The sequence below is a fragment of the Trematomus bernacchii genome, unplaced genomic scaffold (assembly GCF_902827165.1).
Source record: "Trematomus bernacchii unplaced genomic scaffold, fTreBer1.1, whole genome shotgun sequence".
In the NCBI taxonomy this organism is placed as follows: domain Eukaryota; kingdom Metazoa; phylum Chordata; class Actinopteri; order Perciformes; family Nototheniidae; genus Trematomus; species Trematomus bernacchii.
In genome coordinates, this window is record NW_022988043.1 from 7,095,760 (window position 1) to 7,123,090 (window position 27,331).

The 27,331-nt window shown below is 40.3% G+C and overlaps 1 protein-coding gene across 1 annotated transcript in view; it reads left to right on the forward strand.

Moving 5' to 3' along the window:
- Positions 1–13,851: 13,851 nt before the first annotated feature.
- Positions 13,852–27,331, forward strand: part of grid2 (glutamate receptor, ionotropic, delta 2) — a 410,560-nt gene continuing 397,080 nt past the window's right edge. Inside the window, exon 1 of the mRNA XM_034118783.1 lies at positions 13,852–13,939. Within this exon, the coding sequence (XP_033974674.1) occupies positions 13,852–13,939 (88 nt within the window). The remainder of the gene's footprint in view (positions 13,940–27,331) is intronic.

Consider the following 27,331-nt stretch of genomic DNA (forward strand, 5'->3'; position numbering starts at 1 on the left):
GTGCATGTAGTTATTACACTGTACCTCCACTTATACAAAGATATTTCCTAGACATGAGCCTTGCTTTATCATACAGAGGTTCACAATCTGATCAATCTGATCAATCTGATGCCATCAACATAGACAGCTAAAGATTAGGTCCAGATTCAGACGTTATCTGAATCTGGACCTTATCTTTGGATGGCTAAATGAATTGGCAACATATTGATACAATATAGTACAGACAAAGATACATAATGAATGATATGTTGGGAGAGGGGGAGGCTGTGAGAGAGAACGTAAAGTAGTAAATCAACATGTTTTCTGCATGTTAAAGAACAGGTTCTTGGACAGCTTCCAAAGGTTGAGATGAATCATTACAAAATACAGCTGAGTACACTATAAATACTTTGCTCTCACACGATTTAGGAAGTCATCAGCTTTGCTTTCACATGGCTGCCAAGAAGTTATAATGATTGCCTTTTGCAGGTTTAGAAACAATACCTGGATTTGAAATGAAAAGCAGCAATAATAGTTTGTCAACTGTTTCAGCACAACTTTGTTGTAGGGTAATGAACCATCATTTTCTCAGCTATGGAGGTAAGGTTTCTTCGTTCAGTTGGTTGGTTTGTTTGTCAGTAGGATAACAGAAAATATGTTTCTTGTTGTTCCTTAAACTGTGTGGAAGGGTGTAGCATGAGCCAAGCTAAAACACAATGAATTTTAGTGCGAAAAAATCCCAGGATAAATACACAAATACATCGCCTTGGTGGAGGTGGGCACTCTCTGATTACTCTGCAACTTTGATTGTACTACTTGAAAATAGACCAGTACATCTTTAGACTTAATAACAGGCTTTTAAGTATAAGGATGCTTTAAAAGTTGTTACAGCCACAGGTGGAGTCAATGCAGCAGTGCTGGGTCAAATATACATAGATGTGGTGTCATGATAGGTTCCCCCACTTCTTTCAGTCTTCAAACCACGATCAGTTTTTCAAGGTGCTATCTTCATCATGTTGATTGACTGTGAAGAGTTTACATTTAGCTGTGAAGATATCAAGTTATTTTATAAGTCAGATTTGTAGTTTGTGCCTAAATAGTGCTCCAGCAGAAGTTTCCCTTGTCTTGTTTTCTGAGCTGAGTAACATGGGGACACAAAGAGCTGATGTTGGACACAAGCTTTCCTGCAGTGCATCCTGGTACATGTAGGCAGCATGCCAGGGGAGCAGGGGAGATGAGCTTACCTAGCCAATATTTAGGTCAGAGTTGGAGCAAGTGGGCCAACTATAGCAAACATTGAGCCCTGACTACAATTTGTCACAAAAGTGACTGTACAGCATATTTGGACATGTCCAGTAAGAAGAACTTGACGTGGTGCAACGTGCAACATCAGATTGCGTCGGTGAGAGAGAGCTGTTACTCCCTTAGCTCCTTAGCACATTACTGGTTTAGTTTGATGTAGTTTCACAATTTAAGATACGATAAGATGGACCTTTATTTATCCTCGTGGGGAAATTCAGGAGTTTAAAGCAGCAACAGAGTGAGACTGAAAAACAGGACTATACAGATTCACACAAGGATTATAAAATAAAAAATATAATAATTATATAAATAACTGTTAAAACAAAAAATAACAACAAGGAAAAACGTTGATATTTTGGATGATCATGCATACATATTTGAGTTTGGTTATTAAATATATTGACATGTATGTGTGCAGATGGTTGCAGGTCAATGTATGTTGAGTACGGGTTACTTTTAAATGGTTACATGGTTAGCCCCTCGGCTTTGAGCCTGATGGCTACAGGCTCAAAGGACTGTCCGAGGCGCTTAGTGGCTCATGGAAGACATTATTTCCTTTTGTGCTGCTTCTTTTCACATCAGTTCAGTTCTTGCCAAGGTTGTTTCTTTCAGTCTGTAGTTACCTATTTGTCCAATTGTTAAAAATCTATATTTGAGTGTCTCCTAACCACCATGATCACTGGAGCTTTTTGCAATATTGTAGTCCCTTTTCTTCTTAAACTCTTTTAAAAAACCTTGTTTCATCATGGTCACAAGATCAACTAATGGCTCTCTAGTCTAGGGAGAATGAAAGGGAGGAAAGAGGATTTGGAGTGGGCAGATAAGAATAGCAATATAGTGAAAGAGAAATTAAAGATGAGAGATATGAAACAGGTGAGAGAGACAGAGAGAAAAGTGGTGAAAATGAAGGACGGATAGAAGAGATGAAGGACTATATGGCTGAGCAACATGAAAGTGGATGTGCGCCACAGCTGGGCCAAAGCTGGGGCAGCCTGCTATTAACAGCATGCAACAGTGCTGAGAAGGGACTGTACAGTGTGCCTCAATCTGTGTGTCTGGTCTCTGCCAACCTGTGTTCATCATCCCATACACAACTAGTCTCTTTGCTCCAATATCAACCTTTGTGTAGGTCCATGTTAAGCCAAGGGTTTCCAACGGAACATATTTTTAAGGAGAACTTTGCTCCTTTCAATCAACAACTACCAATAATCTGGATGAGCCCATATCAAAACATTCTATTTAAATTTGTATATTATATCAAATATTTATCTTTTTAGTTAAACACTCTCTATCTGAATTGAGATTTGTCACCTGTGCTTTAACTATTATTTCTGTTTATGATATGGAGTTGTTTGTTACATTGAAATGTCACTTTTAGGGAACTGACATTATTATGATGTCGCTATAGAAAAGGGATATCGCAATATCTGAGGAGTCATTATTATTCCTACTTTTGTCTTGATCTAAATCAATGTAACAATCAATAGGATGTTACTCTTTTTGTTTCATACTGTATAGCACTACGTGGACTTGCATCGTTTGTTATTTTCACATATTTTATAGATGTATACCAACTGAATTTTATTCCATCTTTGAAATAATTGTTGACGACACTTTGTCAGTGCTGGCTCCAGCCTAAGGCAAGCTTGAGACCTTTTTTAGGATTTGGTCTCGAGTGCTGATCTCAAGCTGGGTTCTTTATGAAATCCCTTAGAGCAAAGCATTAAATGTTGCAGGGAGTGCAAATCGTGTAATAGGTTCATATAAGCCTGTTGACATGGACAATAGAAAACACCCCGAGGTTGTATTAGATGCTGTACGACAATAATGTACACAGTGTTTACATTAAATGCCACAGCATTAGGAACACCCAGACTTTCTAAGAAATACTATTTCACATTCTGTATTAATGACCAAATAAATCATGTTTGAGCAGCTGCTCTGAGTAACATTGTGCTTTGATGACTTTCAGCTTGATATTCGTAGATCAACTTAGTTCTCATATTCAGTGTTTCCTTTGGAGCTAGTAAGTGTTTTTTACATTTGTTTTGTGGTTGAAACGAACTCATAACAGAACAGTCCCCTGCTGTGACCTTTTGTTTTGTTTTTCAGCACCACAGATAGACTGAACAGCACATTTTACTATTGTTTTGGGAGAAGGTTGAACTTCTAATGCGCTAGTTTCTAAAACTGGATAATCTAATTTTCATCATCATCAGATATGACAGTATCCAGCTGTGAATATATTATACAATGAAAGGAATGGCATTTTAGTTGGAAAGAGTGGGTGCCTAGACAGAAGGGAGACATAGCAGGCTATCCAAAATGAATCAATACTCACTTATCGGAGTACCTTCATAAGATCACTGAACTGTGTTTAGACAGCTGCCTTTCAACATAGGACAATATGTGTACCTGTATGCAACCTGATGGTCATTTGAAATCCAGTTTACTGTAAACAAGACTGTTAAAAAAGTTAGCTAAAATGTTGAGCATTGTACTTAACTGCACTTTAGATATTCGCTGAAATAATATCAATACAACAAGACTGGATCAAAAGGACAGACAGCACTGCGTTTTAGTCCATCCTAAAAACTGTAGTGTTGAGAACAGAACAAGACAATATGTTCGTGCACAAGCCACAGTGGGAGGCTCCAATGTTTTTTCCTAGCAGAAAGTGATGCTTTGGTCAGGCTAGAAAGCAACATACATTAAGACATTTAACGCCTAAAAGAAAATGGTTAATTGTGACACTATTTTTGATGTTTGAAAATCACACTACATCATGCAGTACCAGCTGATCTCTTGCCTATTTGAGCGCTTTGGGTTTGAACACTTCTGTGCAGACACAGTGCCAGGATACAATGCAGATTTCCATATTCAATGGTTTGGACTGTGGAGAAATACTAACTAGAGGATGTTCGCACACAACTCCAATAATGTGGTACGAGAGGAGAGAGGGTTTCCTGAGCATGCTATGCTTTATAGTTACAGTTACGTATTGGTTTTTAAGACTGAGCAGGCAGTGAGATTTCATGTAAAAGGTTTATTTGATCTCTATATGCTCTGGGTGTGCACTGAGCTGCTTTAATGTGATAATGGGTTTTATATCAGATTGTGTTACACTACAGATCCAAGGAATGCAATAGAGATACAGTATGACAGAGAGCAACAGGCCAGGGGATACTTTTGTAACGCTTCTGAGTACATGAGTACTGATATCAAATGGGTTATCAGCCCAGCGGGCTAGCCTAGCGGTAGTTTATGCAGGTAGCACATACATCGGTTACAGAAACAGATAGAAACAATAAATACATAAATAAACAAATTAAATAAGTCATCAGACCCCAGATTAAAACGTTTAAATAACTATGTTTACTTGCCCAAAATCTACAAATGTATAAGTTATATAGTCCCTTATTTGACAGCAATGTTTGTAAGCAGCCAACATGTTGTGATTTCCAAGAAAGTAATTTAAGGCGTCAAATCTAAGGATTGCCCCGGAGGGAATAATGCCACTTGTATATGTCCGCTAGCCTACATAATGAACATTTGATGTGATGACATATGGCTTTAATTTATTTAGTCATTTAAGTAACTTTGATCATGCTTTTCTCTTCTAATATCACAATATAGTCCTTGAGCTGATACTTGCGTTTCTAGGCAACATCTTTGCTAAACAGAAAGGGGTTTTGAAATAGATAAAAACATTTCCCGGAATGCTCTTAGATTTTGAATATACTCAACTCATAGCACTGCATCCTGCGACACAATTATTGTGGGTAGAGTGTTTCCAGCCGAGTTAATGTAGTATAATGGTCTTTCCCTCGCATACAGGCTGCTTTTCTATCCCCCTCCCATTGTCACAGACACATTAGCCCTCTAATGCTCATTTTCTCTCACATTCTTACCTGTCTACCTCACTTATTATCCGCTTGGTCAGACGTTCTCTTACCTTCTCCCTGCAGCTGCATTATACTTCAAATATCCTCTCTTTCATCCTCCACTTAATTTGTTTATATATTTATATATATCTTGCACATGATGGCATTTTTAATTTTTAGGGTGCCACTCTAAAAAATTGCAACTCCTACTGGGGTCACTCATGCTAAAAGATATTCTTTCATGGAACTATAAGCTGCTTAGCATAAATGCAGCCACCAAATCTCAAATGTTGATGGCCTATATTACCATATGTCAGCTCTACTGAGTGAGCACAGCTCCCCGTGTGGCTTTGAATGTGCCTTGGTGGACCACAACTGCTTTTTTCTTTGCGTAAGTTTCCTCTTGCCAAATTCTCTATTACACGGTATAATGGAAGATGATCAGTTCACTGAATACACTAAAGCTGAATGTTAGTACTGACATTTCTCTCTGTGTGCATGCATTTAATTGATCTCTGACAGTCCCTGCTGGACATTTGATTTAATAGGGAGCATGCAGACAACCCTCAGGAGGTAGGAACCCCACTGGCAAAGCGACTCACTGAAGCTGTTAGTGTATGTTTTCATTCCTGCTGGGCACCATTTGTAAAATGCATGCGTATGGTGTTGTAAGTCACTTTAATGGATGAAATGTAGCACTCCTGACTTCCACAGCATCCGCAGTGGAATGCTCCAATGCTGTGGGCTGTCGCAGTCTGATAAAAAAGTTCTACTTGCCTACACTGCAGAGTGAACAGTTCTCAGTTTTAACACTATATTGGATATGTCTCTTGCTGTTAACTGCTGGAGCCTAATAATAGGCTTATGGCAGAGATGATGGCATACCGAGAGACTCTATGATTTGTATGTCAGTCCTATATCCTAAAGCTGAGAGCCGACCCGTCCTACCATTTTCAAGCCCTTTCAGCCAACCTTGTAAACGAAAATGTTTCACCCCTGTGTATACAATTTGATTCCAGTGCCTGTTACTATAAAGTACAATTTAAGCCAGACTTGTTGCACATTTTAATTATGTAGGGCTAGTGTTTTTGAAAAGCTTCTTTATTAGCTGTCTGGTTGTAGAAAACACATCATTTCCAGCGCAAGGACAAGTTTGCAAGTCATCACCAGGTCCATTGAGGCCTTTTCTTTAATCAGTGCCTCCACGAGCACTTGATTATGGCGTGTCACTTCACATGGTGCCACACTTACAGAGATTGAGTACTTTGTATTAAGAGAGGGTATAAATAAGCAATTTAAAAGCGGGACTCACTCACCATTCTCAACTGTTAGAAGGAAACAGGTGTCACCATTGATACTTACAGACACATTGGGCTTTCAGCTGTTAAATATATGATGTTCCCTTGTAAGTTTCCAATGTATAACAGTGAGCCTATGATATAGAATATTTGTACTAGCAGTAAATTCACTCTTGCCTGTGCAAAGACAGTCATGTAAGTTTTATTTTTTTAAACTGCACTTTTTGTTTTCTCCAGATTTTTGTTATCTTTTAATTGCCCAAAGTCTATTGAAGTCCCATACATATAAATGTCTCTCGTCCATGTGTGCTATAGCTACATTGAAAATCAAACTGGTACTGATCCTTGTCTGAGCAGATGTGCTGTGGTGATGTATATCTTTTTGGGTGACTGTGGCAAGTGTTGCAAGAGATAGTGCTCTGTATGAAGGAGGTGTGACTGGATGAATGACTCGTAGTATGTAAATCGCATCGAGGGGTCGAAAAGACTTGATAAAGCGCTATACAAGTACAGTCCATTTTTACTGGGTACACCACAGTGAAACATTTTCATGGGGTTTGTGTAATGTGGGTAATTTGACATTTACAGACCACAGTATGCTATGTAAAGGATAACGTTACTAAGCAACTGCCAGCTGGCAGATCAATTGCGGAAAGAAACTCTCAAAACAATACTGCTAAATCAATAATGTCCTGTATATTGGCTGGTCAAAATAAACGATTGGTCTCATTCTGTGTAAAGCACACCTTGCATAAAAAATATCAATAGAAGACTAGTCCATTTTTAGGTTTTAGGGCTGATCTGTGGGCACATATGCAGTACCCAGTGTAGCCAGTTTGAATGATTATAGTTGAAACAAAGTGTTACAGCTGCCTCTGTGAACATTGTATATGTACATTTGCAACATATTTAATCTACATTACTTTATAATGGGATTCTTATTATAGCCTTTCCATCAATTTCTCAATTAACAAGCACAGATAATCCCGGCATTTCTCTCATTTGTCAGGGACAGTGAACTCTTGTGAACAACATAACATACTGTGCTCAACACTATAATGGAGAGGTTATATATGAAGCTTTTTAGAATTGGGCCTTGCACTGCTTCACTTTAGTTTCAGCACTAACCTGATGGACAGTTCCGATGCTGAGCAGGAACTTAGCTGAGTGTTTCAGCACCATTACACTTGGACAGCTCCCCAGAATGCTTTTCTTACTTTCTGGCAAGCTAAAATTATTATTTTCACCCGCAGACAGGGTATTGAATGTTTTCCTCAAACCCTTGACCCACTTTGCCCTGTCATAATTGTTTCAACCCGTGCCATTATTGTATTTTTTTGGTGCATTTTCCTTGTTTTATGTTGCAGCTTGCAGTCTTGGCCAGTTTAAAGAACAACGAGATGTCACATACCTGTTCTGCAAACTTCCTTTATGTCCACAATTACTATATCACTATGGGGAATTTTTCCTTTTCTCATTTGTAATTGACAGTGCTAACCATTTAACATACTTGTAGCATGTAAAAATGAAATGTGATAGAAAAGGAAAGGAGGAAAGAAGGTGTGTTCCTGTGTAATTACCCCTGAGAACCTCCTCTCAGCAACCCAACTAAGTTCAATAGCTTGGCCCCAGGCTAGGATCTACCTCTTTCTCTCAGTCTTTCTCATGTTTTCTCAATCTTTCAATCTAATCCTGACAGTATCCATCCCATCCAACCCCCCCAGTTCTCACCACCCTACCATTTCTCTTTATCTCCTGGATGAAGGAGAATGAAGGGTATAAAGGGACTTCATGTTATGTCTCACTTCAGAAGACTCAAGTCCAGGCAGATTGATAGAGAGGTGAATACATTACTTATTAAAGAAAGGCAACATGTTGGGAGAACCAGATTCTAGCCACCTGTTCTGCTGTAGTTACTATAAACACACTTCATACACTTGAAAACAAAGCAGATCAAAACCTTAACATGTTTTATTTTTACAAAGTACACACCTTTTCTCACCATTTGGATAATATCTGCAAACACAACATTTCAATGGATAATCACAAGTGTATTTTCACTTTTTTCTACTCTTTTCATCTCACCATTTAGTTTTTTATTTTCCTGTCTCCACTTGTCTGGTTACATTTTTCAGTGTCTTCATCTTTCACTTACTGTAAGAAGAGTGTACAACTAGGTTGTGTGTGTGCGGGGAGGGACATTATGCGGTGTGTGTTTGATCTTATTGCCATAGTTGGATTTACAGCGGCTCGGATAGGGCTCTCTGGGAGGTGGTGCCATGCTGTGTGGTGTATTTAGGATTAGATGTGGTCCTGTCATGTCCCCAAACACATCCCTCTCTGCCACATTAGGCATCCATTAGCAGGCAAAAGCCATTGGTAGGTGGACAGGTGAAACACCTCTAAAATATTGCTAGATAAACACAAAATATAAATAAAAAAGAAGGGCAATCTAGGTATTAGCAGAACAGTGGTAATTCATTGCATTACTGGAAAGGGGTGGTGATAAATAGCCTTGCGTTGTTGTCTTTGGAGAAACGGCTCTCTCCTGTTAGTAGCCCAATTCTTAACTATGCAAGCGGCACATTCCCTAAAAACGACTTATGTTACAGATAGAAAAATGCTAAAATAAATACTGTAAGTATTTGTTTGCATCAGCACACAAAAGGAAAAGGGATAATAATAAACATTTGCAAACAAATCAGAATGTTCTATTGTTTAATTGACACATGTCAACCGTTTTGATGGTTAAAACAAACAAACAAACCACAAAGAGACACTGCAGGATGCTACAGCCTTTTTTTAAGGGTACACAAATGTCAGCGTGTGCTGATTTTTGGTCTGGTTGTTTTCTGTGTGAGAATAAATCATCTCTGTGGGTTGTTATTGGCTTTGAAAGTGTGTGATGGCTCTCAGGCTTAATAATTGCTGTCTGGTCTTTTGTTTGGAAGCATGAGCAAGATAACACACATACATTCCCGCACAAAGAGACACACACATTTATGGAAGTTTTACTTCCGACACAGTGATCTTTTGACTGGACTTAATACCTTCTGTGGCAACATGGAAAGAGAAGCATAGTTGTTTTATTCAGTGTGCAACATATCTCATATTACTTCACGCACACATCCATGTCCACAAAAGACAGACAATGTCCTTGAGAGCTATAGTGACAATAGGCATGCATACTAACAAGCCACCCAGCTCACACCTGAATCACTCTTTGTCTCTCTCTGAGGCGCATACACATGTCTGCCTGCGCACTCAGTTTGTCTAGAGCGTTCGGTCTGTAAGCTCATCAAAAGGCTTTTATGTATATCCTCTATAGCACCCAGAGAAAACCTCACTTACACGGCCCTGAACACTTCCAAGGTGTCTCTTCTACCAGCTTACACTGAGAAAGGGCAGCTGCCATTTAAGAACAAAGGAGGCACTTATAGACCTTTTTAAATGTTTATTTTTGATTGGATTTTATTTAGTGGATAAAAACATTCAAATAAGGTGGTAAGTAAAAGTATACGTTTCTGGGAAATCCAATTCCATATGTGATGTTGAAAATAACAAGTTACATAGCAGTCTAGACTGTTGTAATTTAATCAAGTGGTAAATAAATCAAATATGTATTATTAGTTAAGTGAATCAATGAAGGCAAGCCTTATATAATTATGTAGCACTTACACGTTTCTAGCATCCTAAAAAGTTGAATATGAACTAAGTATAACGTGATACTAAAATGACATGGTACTATATTTCTGTATATACATGTTTATTGTCAGAAAGTTGAAGGAAAAATTTGCTCTGGGCAACGAAAGATAAAAATGCTAATTATTCATTTGTTGCGGAATAACAAAATGTGTCTTTAAATCTATTCATAGAGACCAACATATATATATATTTTTTTTACTTCACTTTTTTTCTCTCTTCTCATCAACAGTGTTAATGAACTGTCCAAATAATGACACAAAGACTATAGTTCATGTTATGTGAGGGACACAGCGAGACCTTTGAGACACTTTACCTCGGTGTGTGTGCATCTGTGCTTCATACACTCACTGTCTATTTGTGTGACTGCAAGTTACCCAATATCATTTTATGTCAATGGCCGTTTTTTTTGCAAAGCCATTTTTGCATTTTTATTTTGTTTACAGCTATCAACATTGCATGCTCAAAATCTCTCTTCCCTTGGGATCCTTTGTCTCCACCAACAGTGAGAGTATACTAGACAGAAACAAAAGTATAACATTGCTGCAAGGCATTTACAAAGTGTACAACTTGTTTTACCCATGGTATAAACGAAGCACTTGGTTTCTTAAGATGAGTCCTAGGTGAGATCTTATTCTTAAAAGATTATTTTTGTGAAAGTAAATTGCAGTCCAAAAGGAGATGAACATAGGGGTAAATAACAAGGCTATTAGCATATACAGTATGTAGACAATACTCTTGCTGTAATGAGAGATTCACTACATTATTTTTCCCCATTACAGTGAGTTTTGAGATTGTACAGATCCATCAAAAGTCAGTACATTTCACTTTGTCCTACATTGGAGGTTGTAAGCTGAAAGCAACACAACTAGTATACAGTTTGAGTATATCTTTCAATGCCACCTACTTAATGTGAACATATAATCATTGCGAGCTAACAGCATACACACTTAATCATAAGTATCAACATCCCCCTCATCCCCCTCATCTCCCAGTAGACCACTGATAGGGATTGCAGTTAAGGATCAATCTTCAGCCGACACACATATTTAGAGAAGTCTGAGTGCATGTCCAGTGTCCATCTGGGGAAAATATCCATCTTTCTTTAAAAAAAAGATTTCCAAATGGATAAGAACTTTGTGCTGCAGAGATGCTTCTCAAGGTTATCTCTTAAGCAACAGTAACATCCAATTGTTCACTGATTAATTCATGACGTAAAGCTCTGATCAATTTAATAGAAGGTCATGCCCTCTCCTCTATATCGATTCTTGAAAAATTAGTAATATCATCGTATGCAAACATTCTTAATGTTTTTATAACCAAGTTATATTCCTGCCATGCCAACATATGCAAAAGTTACGTTATTAGTGTCGAGGAGTATGTGTGCATTTGTGCCCAGCATGTGAATAACATGTGTAACTCCATATCCATATTAATCCGAGGTCTAGAAAGGTCCTACACTGAGTGGTTTACTGAGAAATCTAATCAAGGTGAACACAAAGACAGAAACGTGTTTTTGTGTTGATGTCTGTTCTCAAGTGGAACAAGAAATAACCCTTTCAGTCGTAAATGACATACTGTCTCCCAGAGCGCAGTAGTAAATCCTTTCTACACTTTTTGTTAGTATTTCATTTTGATGCATGCACAAACATTTGGTATTAAATAATGTTATCTTATTTTACAAAAATGTTTGTGTGTGCACATTCCCTTTGCTTCTTCCTATCTCTATTTTCTCACTACACAAAAGATGTTCCCTTTTATGAGTGAGTGGTTATATAAACATTTAATATTAAATCAATAAGTTCAAATAGGAGAAGTGAGAGCAGCTTTCACAGCATCAGTATCGCTGTCAGTTTAATCTCCTATTCCTTGAATGCGTACAAAACAGTCAATCCAATGGTAGCCCGAGGCTCCCAACACTCCTAATCCCTAATCCAAAATCGAGGGCAGATTAAGAGGAACCCTGGGGACTCCTTCAATCCTTCAGGGAGGCAGGGACGGATACATGGATGAAAGCGGGTGGTGAGAATAGAAAAGATGGACAAAGGGATGGGAGGAAAGTTGCAGAAGAAGGAAATATGTTTTGACAGGATGGAGAGAGGATGTATATGATGGACAGATGCCGGATAATTTATGACACATTAAGCATTCTTTCCCAATAATTGCTTTGACTAGTTTTAACAATAAAATAGATATAGGGAGAATGAAAGCACAATGACCCCTCAAACCACACAGTAAAAGGCTTAATGTGATGGACATCAGTTACTAATGTATTTTTTTAAGTGCTCAGTTGATGACCAAGATAACCTTAAACACATGACTGGCACCCCCGCACCCAGCTCATGTTGAAGTGAAAGAAGGATATCAGATCGATGGCTGCTCGCGGTGCCCATTGCAGAGCTAAGGTTGACAGATTACCACTCTCTTCATCTGTCTGTCTCTCTGGTGCACACCTCCGCACCCCCTGCCAGCCCTGATGGGCACATCTCGTCTCTAGTTCTACAAGGTAACCCAGACAGATGCTGCTGCTTATAGTTGCTGCTTCTTTCTCTCTATTTCTCTCTCCCGGGTCTCCTCCCCCTTTCTGTCCTTCACTCCTTTCCTCACTTCTTTTTTCTCTCACTCTCTCTCTCTCTCTCTCTCTCTCTCTCTCTCTCTCTCTCTCTCTCTCTCTCTCTCTCTCTCTCTCTCTCTCTCTCTCTCTCTCTCTCTCTCTCTCCCCCACACGGACGCGGCAAACCTCCTCTTCACCAGCCACCGTGCGTGCTGGGGCTGACGCGAGTACCCGCATACGGAGTGCGGACGGCGGAAAGTCGTTGCGCGCATACTCGGTTATTTCGTCTCCTGAAAGCCTGCATTTTTTTCAATCCTGACGCGGAAAAGAAGCGGAGCTCTCCTTCATTGTAGGTGAAAGACCCCCATCATCCCGGCCTCTCTCTCATCTCTACAGGAAACTATAGACAATTACGGAATATGGTACCTCTCAGTGGTAATGCCATGTGACAAGGCTTTTCATCATTTGGTATTTCTTTCCCCTTCAACAATAGTCGCTGGGTTCGCCTGTGTATTCTGGCGTTGGTTATATTTAAACAGGGGCCAAGTGGATGAAAAATAGAAAGCCCCTGGGCAAAATGGAAGTTTTGGCCGTTGGCTTGGTCCGCTGAGGCTGCTGCTGCTGCTGCTGGTGGTTTGGTGATTGGTGCAGGGGGGAAACTGCGACGCCAAGTCTGAACGGCTGGGAATCACGGGTCATTAAAACAGAACCCGCTTTTTCAAGACAACTAGGCTTTCATTCATATTTTTGAATTATAACTGTCATTTAAACGAACGGCAACATCCTGCAGTCCTTCAGTTCTTGTTAAACCCGGCGACGTTCGGATACGGTGTGTTTTCTCTGCGGCTCAGCGTCTCTCCGCTCGCCCAGAATATGATTTAATGTTTGTAGGAATTTCAACAGGGTGCCAGTCTGAGACTACCCGGGAATCTCCTCTTATTTCCCTCTGCAGACAAGCATCACGCTCTCACGTCAAGAGAATAATATATCAAGGAAGACATTACAGGGAATTTCCTTGACCGCCCTACAGATGGACTAAAAAAAGCTTCGGTTTTCGGGATTTTAACTCTGTTCGCTCTCACTCAGAGAGCTGTCGTTTTTTCTGGTTTTGGATGAAATATTTCTGGACAACATGAAAGTTATCACTGCTATGCTGCTTGTTGCCGTTGTTTGGAGCCAGGAGTGGAAGTCGGCGCTCTCGGATTCAATCATCCACATTGGTGAGTTACTGCGCTTTCCCCCCTCTAATTCACGGCCACAATAGGGCTCTCTGCGTCTCTCAGGAAACGGATTAAGGGCTTTAAGTCTCGATGTGCGCTGCTCTGCTTCAATCACAACATTGCTGGATATTTTGTTGACGTCCTGTGGTAATTAGTTTGCTTTGCTATGAATGTAGACTGCATTCGTGATGTTGATACCATACATGAAACGTGTTTCAAAGTGGATTTTTTGGGACATCCACTTCTTATACAGGACTATCCGACTGATAAAATACATATCTTATTTTTGCACAATTACGGACGTCATGCACATTTAGTTTACAATCAAGTTGGGGACTTATTGAGCATCATCGTATACACTTAAATGTTCCAATTGCTTTAAAGTCATTATGATTAATCTCCATCTGGACCGATCAATAGAGGTGGATGTGCAATGTTTCCCTTGAATTTCACATACAATAATGGCTGTGTGCTGCAGGATGCGAGAAAACAGGTGGTTTCAGATTGCGTGATGTTGCTCTGCATGGCAGAGGGATTACCTAGGATAGCAGCACAATCTCTACTTTTTCCCTGATACACAATGGCATTACCACCTTTCCATCGTGACTCGTGAGGTGAGCCACTGCAGTGCCAGGAGAGAAAGAAAAAAAACGTGTTATGTCCCAACGTCTTTTCCGCCTTCCACCACCACCGGTTATATATGGCACTGTTGTGTTGAGTGTGATTTCGACATTAGGGAGCGTATTCTTTCAGGCAATTTAACAGTGCCTCCCGCTCTGACTAAAGGAGAGGGGGGGGGGGGGGGGGGGGGGGGGGGAGATGGAGAGCGAGAGAGAGAGAGAGAGAGAGATGACGTTGGTGAGCGTGTCTTGCAGGATGAGATGAGGACGCGAGGTGGTGGTGGGCTCACGTAATCGTTGCACAGCTCGGTGGCCTCCAATGGGCAATAAACCAGAGACAGAGCAGTGTGTAGGTGAATGAGTGAGAGTGATGACCACACACACACACACACACACACACACACACACACACACACACACACACACACACACACACACACACACACACACACACACACACACACACACACACACACACACACACACACACACACACACACACACCCCAGCGGGAAAGATAAGCACCTGTCTATGTTAACAGTTTTTTGACCACATCATGCACATTGCCAAGATCACATCCATATTTGAACAGAGACACATTCGCACACATCCAGGCTCACACATGGTACACATTATGAGCGACCAATTCAACCCACTGCATGTTGCTGCCAGGGAGGAAGGACTGGCCCCGTTTTATCCAGTTAGGCCAGATGATATACAGAGCATATCCCAGGCCAATTTAGTGGCTACCTTCACACCATTTGCCAAGAGCTGGATTAGTTTGTGGTCTTCTCTGGCCTGTAGACCAAGCTGGTGCTCCATATCAGACTTACAACAGTAGCAAGGCCACATGAATGAGTTAATCAGGTCAGCAGGAACATAATGACTGTGTATTATGTCATGTGCAGAACATGAAACATGCAGTAATGCATATCAAACCAGGTTGATTGCTCTCATTTTGTAAACTAAACATAGGATTCCTTTTACATACTAATAGACAAACTGGCTTCCCAGTTGTATTGACATTTTGTTTGAATATTTTTGTATAAGGTTTTACATAAATCTTAGTGCAGTACAGTAGGAAGGCTGGTGGAATATGATTAAAGTCACACATGTGCAGAAGCCTCATCTTTCATACAGGCTTGTAAGCTGTGGTGCTGGCCCTACAGGGGTGGCAGTGTAATCCACTTGTTAGATAGATCATCCTGTGACTGGATGGTTTGATCACATCAGCTGCCACATGTTCTGGAAGTGTCTCACAGCAAGACACTAAAACTTTACCAGCTCACTGACTGTTAGTGTCTTTAGATAGGAGTGTTAGCAGTGGGACATCTTTAGGCTTAGCAAGAACAAGACAGGGACATTCAGCTGTAAAGGCTAACTAGGTTTCTGTCAGCTACTGGAACTGGGTCAAGGTTCTCTACACTGACTGACTGTCTCTTTTTTTTTTTTTTTTAAATCCAGGCTAACTGGGACGATAGTTTTCAGACATAGCGTCTCACTGGCTCTTCTTGTTCATGATATAGACCAGTATTTGAAATAAAGCTATGCAGAAGATGTGTAATAAACCGAAGTAGGGGCTCTCAAATCACCTCCAGTTAACAAACCAATCAATACAAATCCCAATTATACTGCATGTTTGAGGAGCAAATTTAGCGACAGGAGAAAGAAGAGCTATTCCTCCTTGACCCTGTAGTGTGAATTAGGCCAGTAAGTGGTTTACAATTATTAGAATAGACAGTAAAAGCAATGGGTAGTTTACTGGTTGGCTGAATGTATTCCTGGTTTATTACAAGTCTATGTAAGTGTGTGTGAAAGCGAATGAGAGGACAAAGGATCAGTGTGGGTGGTGGTTGGTTGGTTGGTGTGATTTCAGTTATTGTCTTTTTTTCCTCACTCTTTCTCCACTACACCCTTTTTCTAATCAATAGTTCATTTCCTGGCTAGCCTCAAGTACTTTGAATCACAACAAGGGCTATCACCCCAAAACAAACCTTCTCTTTTCTCATTCAGTCTTCTCTCTCAGAAAAGCTTGAAAACAGCAGATATACCTGGGTATGGAAATACAGAGCATTATGCATGTCAACATTTTATATTCTGCAATAACGGTTCATACTGTATCCCTAACTTTCTTCCATCCCACTCTCGCAAAGCTGACCTGTCTGTGTGTGCGTCATATTGACTTAGGACTGCATGAGAAGGAACAAATACCATACCCAGCAGCACATTACATTGACATGTCAGAAGTAATCCCTCTTTAATCTCTTTGTTGCTGCCAAAGATGGAATGACGGAAAAGGAGCGAAATGGGGAGAGATAGATAGGCGAATAGATGTATATCAAAGAGAGAAAAGATTGAAGATGGAAAGTTAAAGAGCTATAAACCGGGGAGAGAGGTGTTTTCCTCATCAACCGTTTTTTGCTGTCTACTGAAAACCTGTGCCACCCTATCACAGAGTTGCCTTTATTTCTGTAATATTAACATCAGTGGCCAGCAGACATTTTTATCTTGAACTGTCCAGGCATTAAACGTGATTGAGCAGCAGGGGATCTGGCACCACTACCTCGTCCATCTCCCTCTTTCTCTCTCTTCCTCTAATGATCAGCATGCAGCAGTTAGGGGGGGGGGTCAACTTGCCTCTTGGCCCTCTCTGCATCGTGTGCTGCATTGCAATGGTCCTCTGCTTTATGAGGGTCGTTGGTATGGATTCTGCACATGTGTGTTAGAGAGAGAGAGAGAGAGAGAGAGAGAGAGTGAAGTGTGTATTCCTGATTAGTCACACTCAGAAAGTCACTGTGATTTTTGCCGCCAGATTAAGTCCTCACTTTGTAGTTGTACTGTTCTTTAGCCATGCAGTGTGTCAGAGTTCATCCACTGGCTCACTATGCTTCACAGATAAGTGGAAGAAACTAGCAAATGGGCCTGGGTCAAATCATGTATAGAAAATTGACGCACTGACCAGACATTAACATAACAAGATGTAGTATAATGGATTTGTGCTTTCCACAACTTCTTAGTCTGAGCCTATAGAATCATATTATTTGTTGTTGTTGACACATTGAACATGACAAGGACATGGCATATTGAAATTATTATTGGAAGGCTATATGTGATATAATATATTTATCCTCTACTGTCAGATCATTTATGGTATCTAGATTCCATAGGTACTGTGGGGGAAAACTTCTGTGTAGCAATGCAGTGGGAGTCACCGACTCAGGAAGGAGACACGGGGTAGAGCTGGAGCTTTGATGTCAAACACTGATGGTTTATTAGGAGCTTCGGCCGGAGAATTCACAAAACAAGTCCAAGAGCCAGAGGTTCTGACTTCACGGTAGAGTTGCCACGTCAATTCTGAAGAACTCTACCCCAGACCCATGTATTTAGCTAGTTCAGAGAGAATAATCAACATTGTGCATAACAAGATAGAATCATAACACCTCTATCAGCTGACGCCAACAGGCAGGAACAGGGAGACAAAGCACTGAGAGCACAGCAGCCAAGGTTACAGGTGCCTGTGCTCAGTTAGGACAGTATGAACTGATAAACTGGGTTAAAGTTATGGACCTTGGAAAATATTTCCCCAACAGGTACCATTGGCTTCGTTTTGTTGCTCCTTGCTACATCAGAGCAGTGTAGAACCTGAACGAATAAACACATGGAAGAAAAAAGGATAAAAAAGGTTTCCTTTATGTTTTTTGTAAGGAATCCTTAATAACTATTCAAGTGATAACATTGTGCAATTTGTAATAGAAGAGTAAAACCGTGTATAGCATCAGTTGTTGCATATCATGTCATAACCTGCTCAGTCTTTCCTTTGTATTGTGGACTGTAATAATATGATGTACTGAAACACTCTTTGTACTGTGTTATACTGGAAAGGAGAGGAGACTTCATGGGCTTCATTATCTTGTAGTAAAAGCATTACATTTGTACAGGACACAGTGTGAATAGCAGGATTACTAGAGAACGCTTCATATGTAAATCAGTCATTGCTGAGTTTTTACCATTTTGGAAGCATTTTCAGTAACCCATATTTAGCCAAGAATTGAGTTGAATCATTGAAAATGTAGAAATGTATGAAAACAGAGAGTGATAGAGAAGAGATGAAACTTCAGAAAACCTTATTTGGAGGGATTTCATCCGTCACACCTTTTCATATTATCTGCAGTCAATAGACAAATAAGACAAGTCATTTACTTCACAAAACATTATGGCTTGAAGTGGTATATAAACGTGTACAATATGTCTTTTGAAAAACCCAGCATCATTGTCATGTTACAACTGTAATGTTAGCTGAAATCGATTTTAGGCATAGTTTAGTCTGATTCTAAAATGTACTCTGTTTAAACTAGAACCATTGGTTGACTCTTTGGAGGCAAATTAAACAAGATGTTCCAAAATTAGCATGGAATACATCTCTGTTACACAATCCAAAATACTCTAACGAATGAGAAAAGTAATAAGAGTAACATTTAAACTAAGATTTCTCTGTTTCCACATTTTATGTTTGTCAATTGCAATATAATAGAAATATAGTTGACGGTCTTATTTACATTGATCTATATTTGATAAATGTGTAATCTCTGACTTTGATGTTACAACAGTGTAGAAAAGATAAGCTACTCTAATTGAGACCCATGTGATTTATATGAAAAGGACAGGGAGAAAAAAAGTTGAATTATCCTTTGAACGCCAAGTTCAGCAAAGGTGATGAGGGAGGGAGGCATGGACAGAGAGATTATTGGATCTATGCAGTGTGTTTTTGTGCGGCCTATGTGTGTGATTGGGGCTCTACCGTTAACAGCAGTGAGAGACAGAAAAGGATTTCGGTCATGAGATTGAAAGAGTTGAAGGGCTGAACAGAGGTTTCCATTATTTGTAGGGTTAGGACATGAGGGGGAGTAAAACAGAGGGGGAGATTTGGCATGACCTGATTTCTCTTTCACTTTGGTGCTATCCCGGTGTTTTCCGTGGAGAAGGATTTCTAAACATCCCAGTGTTTGTGAATGGCTGTTCCTGCCTGATTTTGTTTCCGAATTTCACAGCTGTCACCACACTTCCTCTTCTGAACTATCAACTTCTGTTTGTGTGTGTGTGCATGCCCATTCTGCATTTTCCTCTTCAGCCATACCCCAAATCAGAAAGGTGGGGGCTATGCAGTGTGTGTGACATTGCATATGCATATATGCTTCACATATTTTGAGTTATGTATCTGTACGTTTTGACAGATTTGCTCGTCCATGCTATCATTGACTGGGAGATTTAGCACCTCATATTTCTGTATGCATGAACACTGGAGATTTTGTCTGTGTGTATGATTCACACAGGTGCAAACTGTGTGTCTGCTTTGTGTACATGCATGTGTGATATTTGTGATATCCCTGCTCTTGTGAGGGACAGAGACAGCAGCTCTGACGTCGGCACCTGGTCACTGAGGCAGAACTCTAACCAGGCCACTGAAACAAAGAAACGGAATGTGTGTGTGTGTGTGTGTGTGTGTGTGTTTCTGAGGTTGAGAAAGACTGACAGGTAAATGTGAGAAGAGGCCTGATTGCTTGTCTGAGGTTGACTGCAGATGTATGCGAGGAGAGACAGTCCTGCCCTGCTTCGTCTCACCGCAGCAGTCAGTGATGCAGGTAGAGCAGAGCAGATGGCCTGCGAAGGACTTGTACAACACAGGCCATGTTTTCGGATGATTGTGAGTTTTTGTTTATCCCGTCAACACACGCAGAGTCACATACGCTTAATGTCATCTGGGGACAAGAACCTTGGTATTCACCAGAACAAAAGTATGCTTGCTTTGTGTGGAGATTGACTTCAACTCCTTCTGGAAGCAAAAGCATGCATTTAGATTGCACTCAAGCATGCACACAGACAATCATCTACATCAGGGCTATTCAATTGGCGGCCCGCGGGCCAAATCCGGCCCCGGGGTGATATTTACTGGCCCTTTGAGTATAATGTTAAAAAGTAATTTTTTTTTTTTAAGATTTTTTTATTTTTTTTATTTTGTGCCATAGTGCCTTTATTCCAGAGAGGGTGTTACATTGAGAGATAGAGGGGTAGACAATGCCTGAAAACTTCGATGGGCTCGGGTTTCGAACCCACCTACTATACTGTAGTGACAACTCCTGTCATTGATTGCATCTCTGCGTGAATGATTAGATCATTTCACCTAAATGAAATCAAATGAAACATGTAGGCCTACTGAGTTCTGAACTTGCCATTTAGATCTATAAAGGCCTTGGGGCTATGTTGTTTGATTGAATTAAACACAATATATGCACTCCACTATGCTGTTGTAGTATTTACTGTATCTGAAGCTCTTAAATATGATTGCTCATGTTTCAAGCCATCTTTTTCCCGGCCCCTTGCTTTGGATCATTTTCATCAACCGGCCCCCATTCCAAACCAATTGAATAGCCCTGATCTACATGTACTATACATACATGTAAGAGCACACCTTTTTTTCTGGCTCCTGAAAGCCATTTCAACATTTTCTGGTCAATTAGTTTTGAGGTCTGAAAAACGATCCTGTTATAGGGAACCTGTGGTAGCTAGAAGTTTGGTCCTCTGAGAGCATACAACAGTTGCCACTAGATGCCTATTTTAGGACAGCTCTCTAGCTTGACACACTGCCTCACAGTGAGGAAGTAATCACGCTGTTTGGCAATCACTATTCAAAGACAAGCAAAATACAAACATGAGAAATATAACAAACAATTAAACACAGTATAATACCATTTGTATGCAGGGAGTCTCTTTCGAGAAGAATGCTCTTTATCTGTTAGGTCTATGTCATCAAGCTAATAATGAGGGAGACTTCAAAAGGAAAGTAGAGTTTTCTTGTCGAGCACTAAGGACTCATGTGACTCCGTTTTATGTGTGTGTGTTGGCTTGTGTGTACCTTAATGGCACTGATGTATGCTCATATATATGTGGATGCAAGGATCCTTGCATGCTGTCTATTTATTATGTTCTTCCCACATTCTTGCAGTCGAGTGAATATTTACAGTACAGCTGCCTTCTCTCTTGTTCTATGTCTCTCTGTCGAAAAAAATACTGTTAGTCTTCCGGCAATTGGCACTGTCTCTCAATAGGGCAGAGGTTGCCCTGGATGTGCATAGGACGATTTTTTCCAGTTTTTTTTCTGTACAACTCTATTTGCCTCAGAATCTCAGGTGTGCATATGTGTGAGCATGTTAATGCAATAGGCAATGTGCACACTGCACATGCCCAAACCACATTCTTTGTTTAAGGGCACATGCATCCGTGGGTGGTGTGTATATTTGTGTATTGCATGCATACGTGTGTACGTGAGTGATTTGCTTGAAGTGTTTTTTTCTCTTCTCTGAATGATTTCCTCTCCAACCAATAACAGCCATAGGCAGGCCGCTGTTCACACAGCACTATAAAACCCAGAAAGCATGGCATTGGCCCACTTGTTTTACAATGTGCACACATGCACACACAAACTAAAGCATGTGCACTTATAAGCACGCACACACACACACACACACTAAGGTGCACACAAGACAATCTGCACTCTACTGCACACATACATTTTAAATCCAAGGAACGTTCCCTTTTTATAGCATTTCCTTGCATCATTCATTGGTAAATGATTCATTGAACAGTAAAGCATGAACATGGTAGGCTCGCTGGGAGCTTGTACTACAGCTCCCTCCATTTTTTCTCTTCAGGAACACCCCCTCATCTTTGTGGTAAACCCTTTTAAACTAAGAAATACAGAATCATAAAAAAAACACTTTCTGAGTCCTACAAATACGGTGAAGTCAATTCTTCACAGCAATAATTATATATGGGTTGGCAACACTACCACATGTGAAGATAACAAATAATAATTTACAGTTATAGAACTGATAGCTCAAATCAAGAAATCTGATTAGTTCAAAGCAGTGTTATAATGACCAAACACCACGGCTACGACTTCTAATTCCCCTGCAATACTGCATCTGACAAAAAAACACTGTTCAACGTGTTGTCATGGCTGCTTAGCAACATAGTCACAGGGGATCACTTCCGCCTTCCGGCACTTTTAGCCAGCTTAAACTCACTGCAAAATGCAAACATTAAGGTTCATTTATGGAGGAGTGGATAAGCAAGGCCCATCTCCAGAAAAAGAATCATCTGCTAAAGAAAAATGCAAAGCCACTCAAACTCAGTGAAGAAACCAAAATGGGCAGTTAAATGTTATGAAGAGTTAGTCAAAGTCAAAGTCAGCTTTATTGTCAACATTTCTACATGTGTTATACATACAGAAATCTCGAGATAGCGTTTCCCGCAGTCCCACAGTGTGACATATATACACTATAGTTGTATATGTCCTGTAGTGATGGGAGTGAGGCACCGATGATCCTCTTATCATCATAAGACATTGTTTTTTAGCAATTGTCTCTCTTTGTGCAAGCTGCCATCAACTATTTAATTTAAATGAGCATACTCTGTAACTTTCTTTAATACTTAATGGATGATATAATATAAAAACAATGCCGTGTGTCATGCTCCTGTCGAGAGTGATCGCTCTATTCTGCCAAATGCTGCTGAGAATATGTGCTCTTACATAATTACACCGAACTCATTTGTTTTAATGTATCATATTTTCAACCCTTCAACCCCTTGTCTCTAAACATGTGAAAGCAAAACTGCCTTCATTAATCACAGCACAAATCATACATGTTGTTTACTGAGCAGGGCAGGAGCAGGGCAGGAGCAGGGCGATCTCTAATTATATCACACCTTCTGCTCATTTTCACAACACTCCCATGGCCCTCTTCATATATTCAGAAAACGGTAGTTTATCTACAAAGGGTGGAAAACCAATAATTAGTCCATGTCTGTTTAAAAACTCAACATGGATGCAATATTCATGTTGAGTTTTTTAAAGTTTTTATTTTCATTGATAACAATTAAAAGTAGAAACGAGAGGTGACATTGTTGAAGAAAGAAAAAACATGGGATTTGTTGTTCTTGTGGGGGTTTAAACAGTTTGGACAGTTTATCGTAAATAGGGATGTCCCGATCCGATCACGTGATCGGGAGAAAAAAATCGGGGATCGGAATTTTTTTTTTTTTTTTTTTTTTTTTTTATAAAATATTTTTATACATTTTATTTAATGTTACAAAACAAAAATGACCATGTTCACGTCTTAAAGTCATCCTGAGGCCTTAGTTTTGGGTTAAAATTACACAACATCATGTATGTGTTCTTCTTTTGGGCTTGTTTTCATAGACCTGGTTGCTTATTTCTCTCAAATCTGGCAACAGAGTGGGCGCAGTGTCTAATAGTAGCAGTAAGGTAACAAGAGGCTACGTTCAGCTGGTGACTCGGGAGTCGGGACAGAGAAAATGTCAGGAGTTTGGAAGTATTATAAAATTGAAAGCGAAGGCAGTGTAACAGCCAGATGCAATGTTTGCAAGGCGGAGGTTCCGCGTGGTGGAAAGAACAGAGCTACGTTCAACATGACCAATCTAATACAAACACCACCAACAACAACACGACGAGTACACAGCGGCCACTCAGGTAACGGCACTGAAACAACCGACACTTTCAGAGACTTTTAAAAGGAAAGAGAAACTACCCCAGAACAGCCAAGATAGCTGAATTCATCGCGTTGGATGACCAGCCGTTATCTGTTACCTTTTTTTTCTCTTAATGCATTGCATAAAGATCGGATCGGGAAAAATCGGTATCGGCAGATTGTCAAAATCAAATGATCGGAATCGGATCGGGAGCAAAAAAAGGTGATCGGGACATCCCTAATTGTAAATAAATCAAAACAATATTAAGTGGCCCATGTGTAACATGAAACTATCAATTGTTGACACTACAACGAATATGCAAAACTACAAACTAATTCTAAACCACCTGCTCTAGAGGACTGCAAACATACGGTCAGAGTCAACTTTGTCTCACTTCCAGTGTCTCCTGTGGTTTCTCTCCTCCTGCTCCCCTCAGTTGCTCCATACTGTTTTATTATCTCCACCTTTTGCCTCTACCTTAATCTTGCTCTTTACTTTATTCTGGTAGAAGCACTGTTCTTTCTCTGTAGCTGTCTCTAGCGGTCTCCACTTCCCTCTTGATGTTTGATTTGCTGTCAGTGAGAACAGAAACGGGCACAAAGTGTTGTGAACATTTTGTGAATCACTGTGGTGGAGTTGTAATGTGCCATTTGTTTGTTTTTACTCTCTGACACACTTGGCACCTCGTCACAAAGCTGCCTGAATGTGCCCATCTGGATTGTAGCTTTAATCTGGTGTTCATTTAAACTCTAGAAAACACCAACAAATTGAGTGGGAGAGATCAGTAGGAGGAGGCATTTGCATATGGTTAGCATATTTGTCTTTTGAAAATTCACTCCTTGGTGTGCAGATAAAGCGCAACTGACCACTTTTGTTCTTGCGCACATTAAAAATTAAAGGCTCCCGATGCTTTCATGTCTACAATGTTAGGTAACGGTGGTTAGTCATTTATGTTAATCTGAATTCATTTAGATTCAACTTCTTGAATAATAAGAAAGAGAAGGTGAGAGTTTAATGGTGTGTTGTGCACAGGACATGTTCTGTCCTATTAGTGCGATGCGTTGTACTGCACATCAGATTCAAACTAATTGTGGGTTAGTCATAGCCTGACTCAGTGACCGCAGACTCCCTCTTACAGCTGTAACCCTCCATAATTGACCACTGCCGCCAAAGTACAGCTGCTGAGCAAGACATCAGCTGCAAGAGCAGACATCATACATATAGACATGTGCATACTACTGAAGGTACTCTATGGAGTCTGAGAACAGTTTTTTTTATTTGGGTCTTGGGATGGGACTAAGACCTGGTATTAAACTGGCCCCGGGGCTAAATTATTAAAGACTGTGGTATCGATAAACTCTGATGTAATCGGTTTTGCTATCAGTAAAGGACACATTAAGAACATATATTTTATAATTATTATTGCTACGTAGATGTTATCTTGCACATTTTGTTTTTTCCAATCCATGAGGGATCTCTCTCTCTCTCGCCTGTGTGCGATGGGCAGCTCTCCTACACACGCTGCAGCACCGTGCACTACACTACCACAGAGATCTTTTAGTGACAATAGTGGAGAGAACGAAGCATTCAAAAGTGTGGTTACACTTAGCAAGGCTCCATGTGGACAATGCTTGTTGCAGAGGAATGATCAGTTCAACTGCCTGTCTCACACCTCTGTTGTTGCCCCATCTAGAAGTAACGTTACAATGTCCGGTATGTTATGTATGCTACAGCCCATACAGAGTTAACTGCATTATACTAACATGGGTTAATAATGAAAGGTAACCATGAGCCAGCTGATTGATTTGTAAAGTTTCATCTACAATGAACCAGCCCACTCCTCCTTCTACTACTTGCTGGTCCAAGCCAAAGATAATTCCAAACCCCACTCACGACAGCAGCCAGTGGGAGGGTGACTGAGGAGGGTCTCAATAAGGGCCACCTGGCCGTGACCAAGTTCATAGTGAAATGGCTTTACTTCCCTGCAACAGTGGAGTTTAAGGGCTTTAGGTAACAGTCTGTCATTATATAATAGGTTGTATTCATTTTTAGGAAAGGGTTTTACGTTTGTCCCATCACTCCACAATACAATACACAACAGCATAATGTATGCGGTGTTTTATGAGTTATGCAACAGAGTTAAATAAGTCACTGTTGACACACCGTGTTCGCCTGGGTGAACGTCTTTAGTTTCAAACCTCACCGACTGCTGCCTTACAGACTTTGTCTCTCTTAATGCTACCCCACCTGACTTCCTTCTGGTCCTGGCTCACAATTGCATAGGTTGAAGACAAATATAGTACAAATGGTGAATGAAAACAGGCTGCATTTGCACACTTTAGATTGCAACAACACAGATCCTCAGGCCAAACAGCTGTGCTGTGAAATGATTTATGCAGTGATTGCATGCACTGCAAACATCGTAAGTTAATAATGAATACAGTATGTTAGACAGACAATGACGGTCGGGGGCTAGAGTTGGCTGTGTTGGCCATTCAAGCAGCACTACGTGATACGAATGTGCTCTACGTAGGTTTACTGTATTAGTGCAGGCCCTGTTGTGGGTCTAGTGTATGCTTCTGTCCCACATGCATCGTGGCAAACAAGGAAATGCATTAGCACTTAACAGTATCTTACAACAAAAAAAGTCCTACCTTTTTATAAAGGGGCATTGTCGTCTGAATAGATGTGCAGCTCTTACAGTATGTGTTCCTTTCAATGAACCTACAAGTGCTTGTCTCTCAGCGGCCCCCAACGGGACATAACTCACAGCTTGATAATAGCTTAGAAATGTGTATCCTCAAGCAGATTGAATAACAGCCTCATTGTTATTTACAGCAATTATTCCATCGAGACTGGTAAGGAGGCGCACATATTGATCTTGGCTGAATCTTTTTCGCTGATCAGAGTCACTGTAATAGTTACACCATCCAGATTAAAGGGTCGGATGTTAGGTGCTTTAAGTCCTGGGAAATGTAGTGCTGTTTTATGCTTGATGTGCATTGACCCTTACCAGACGAATCAGAATCAGAATTCAGTCGATTGGCATGTAGGTTTTTTACGTACAAGTTGTCGACATAATTATAATGTTGTGTTTTTCTACCTTAGACCATCTCTTGGTAATCACATTTCTATCATTGATACGGAAATATGTAATTTTTAAAGATAAGGGAGTTGTATCCTGACTCTAAAATGATCTGTATTCATATTAAGACCATCTGGCAAT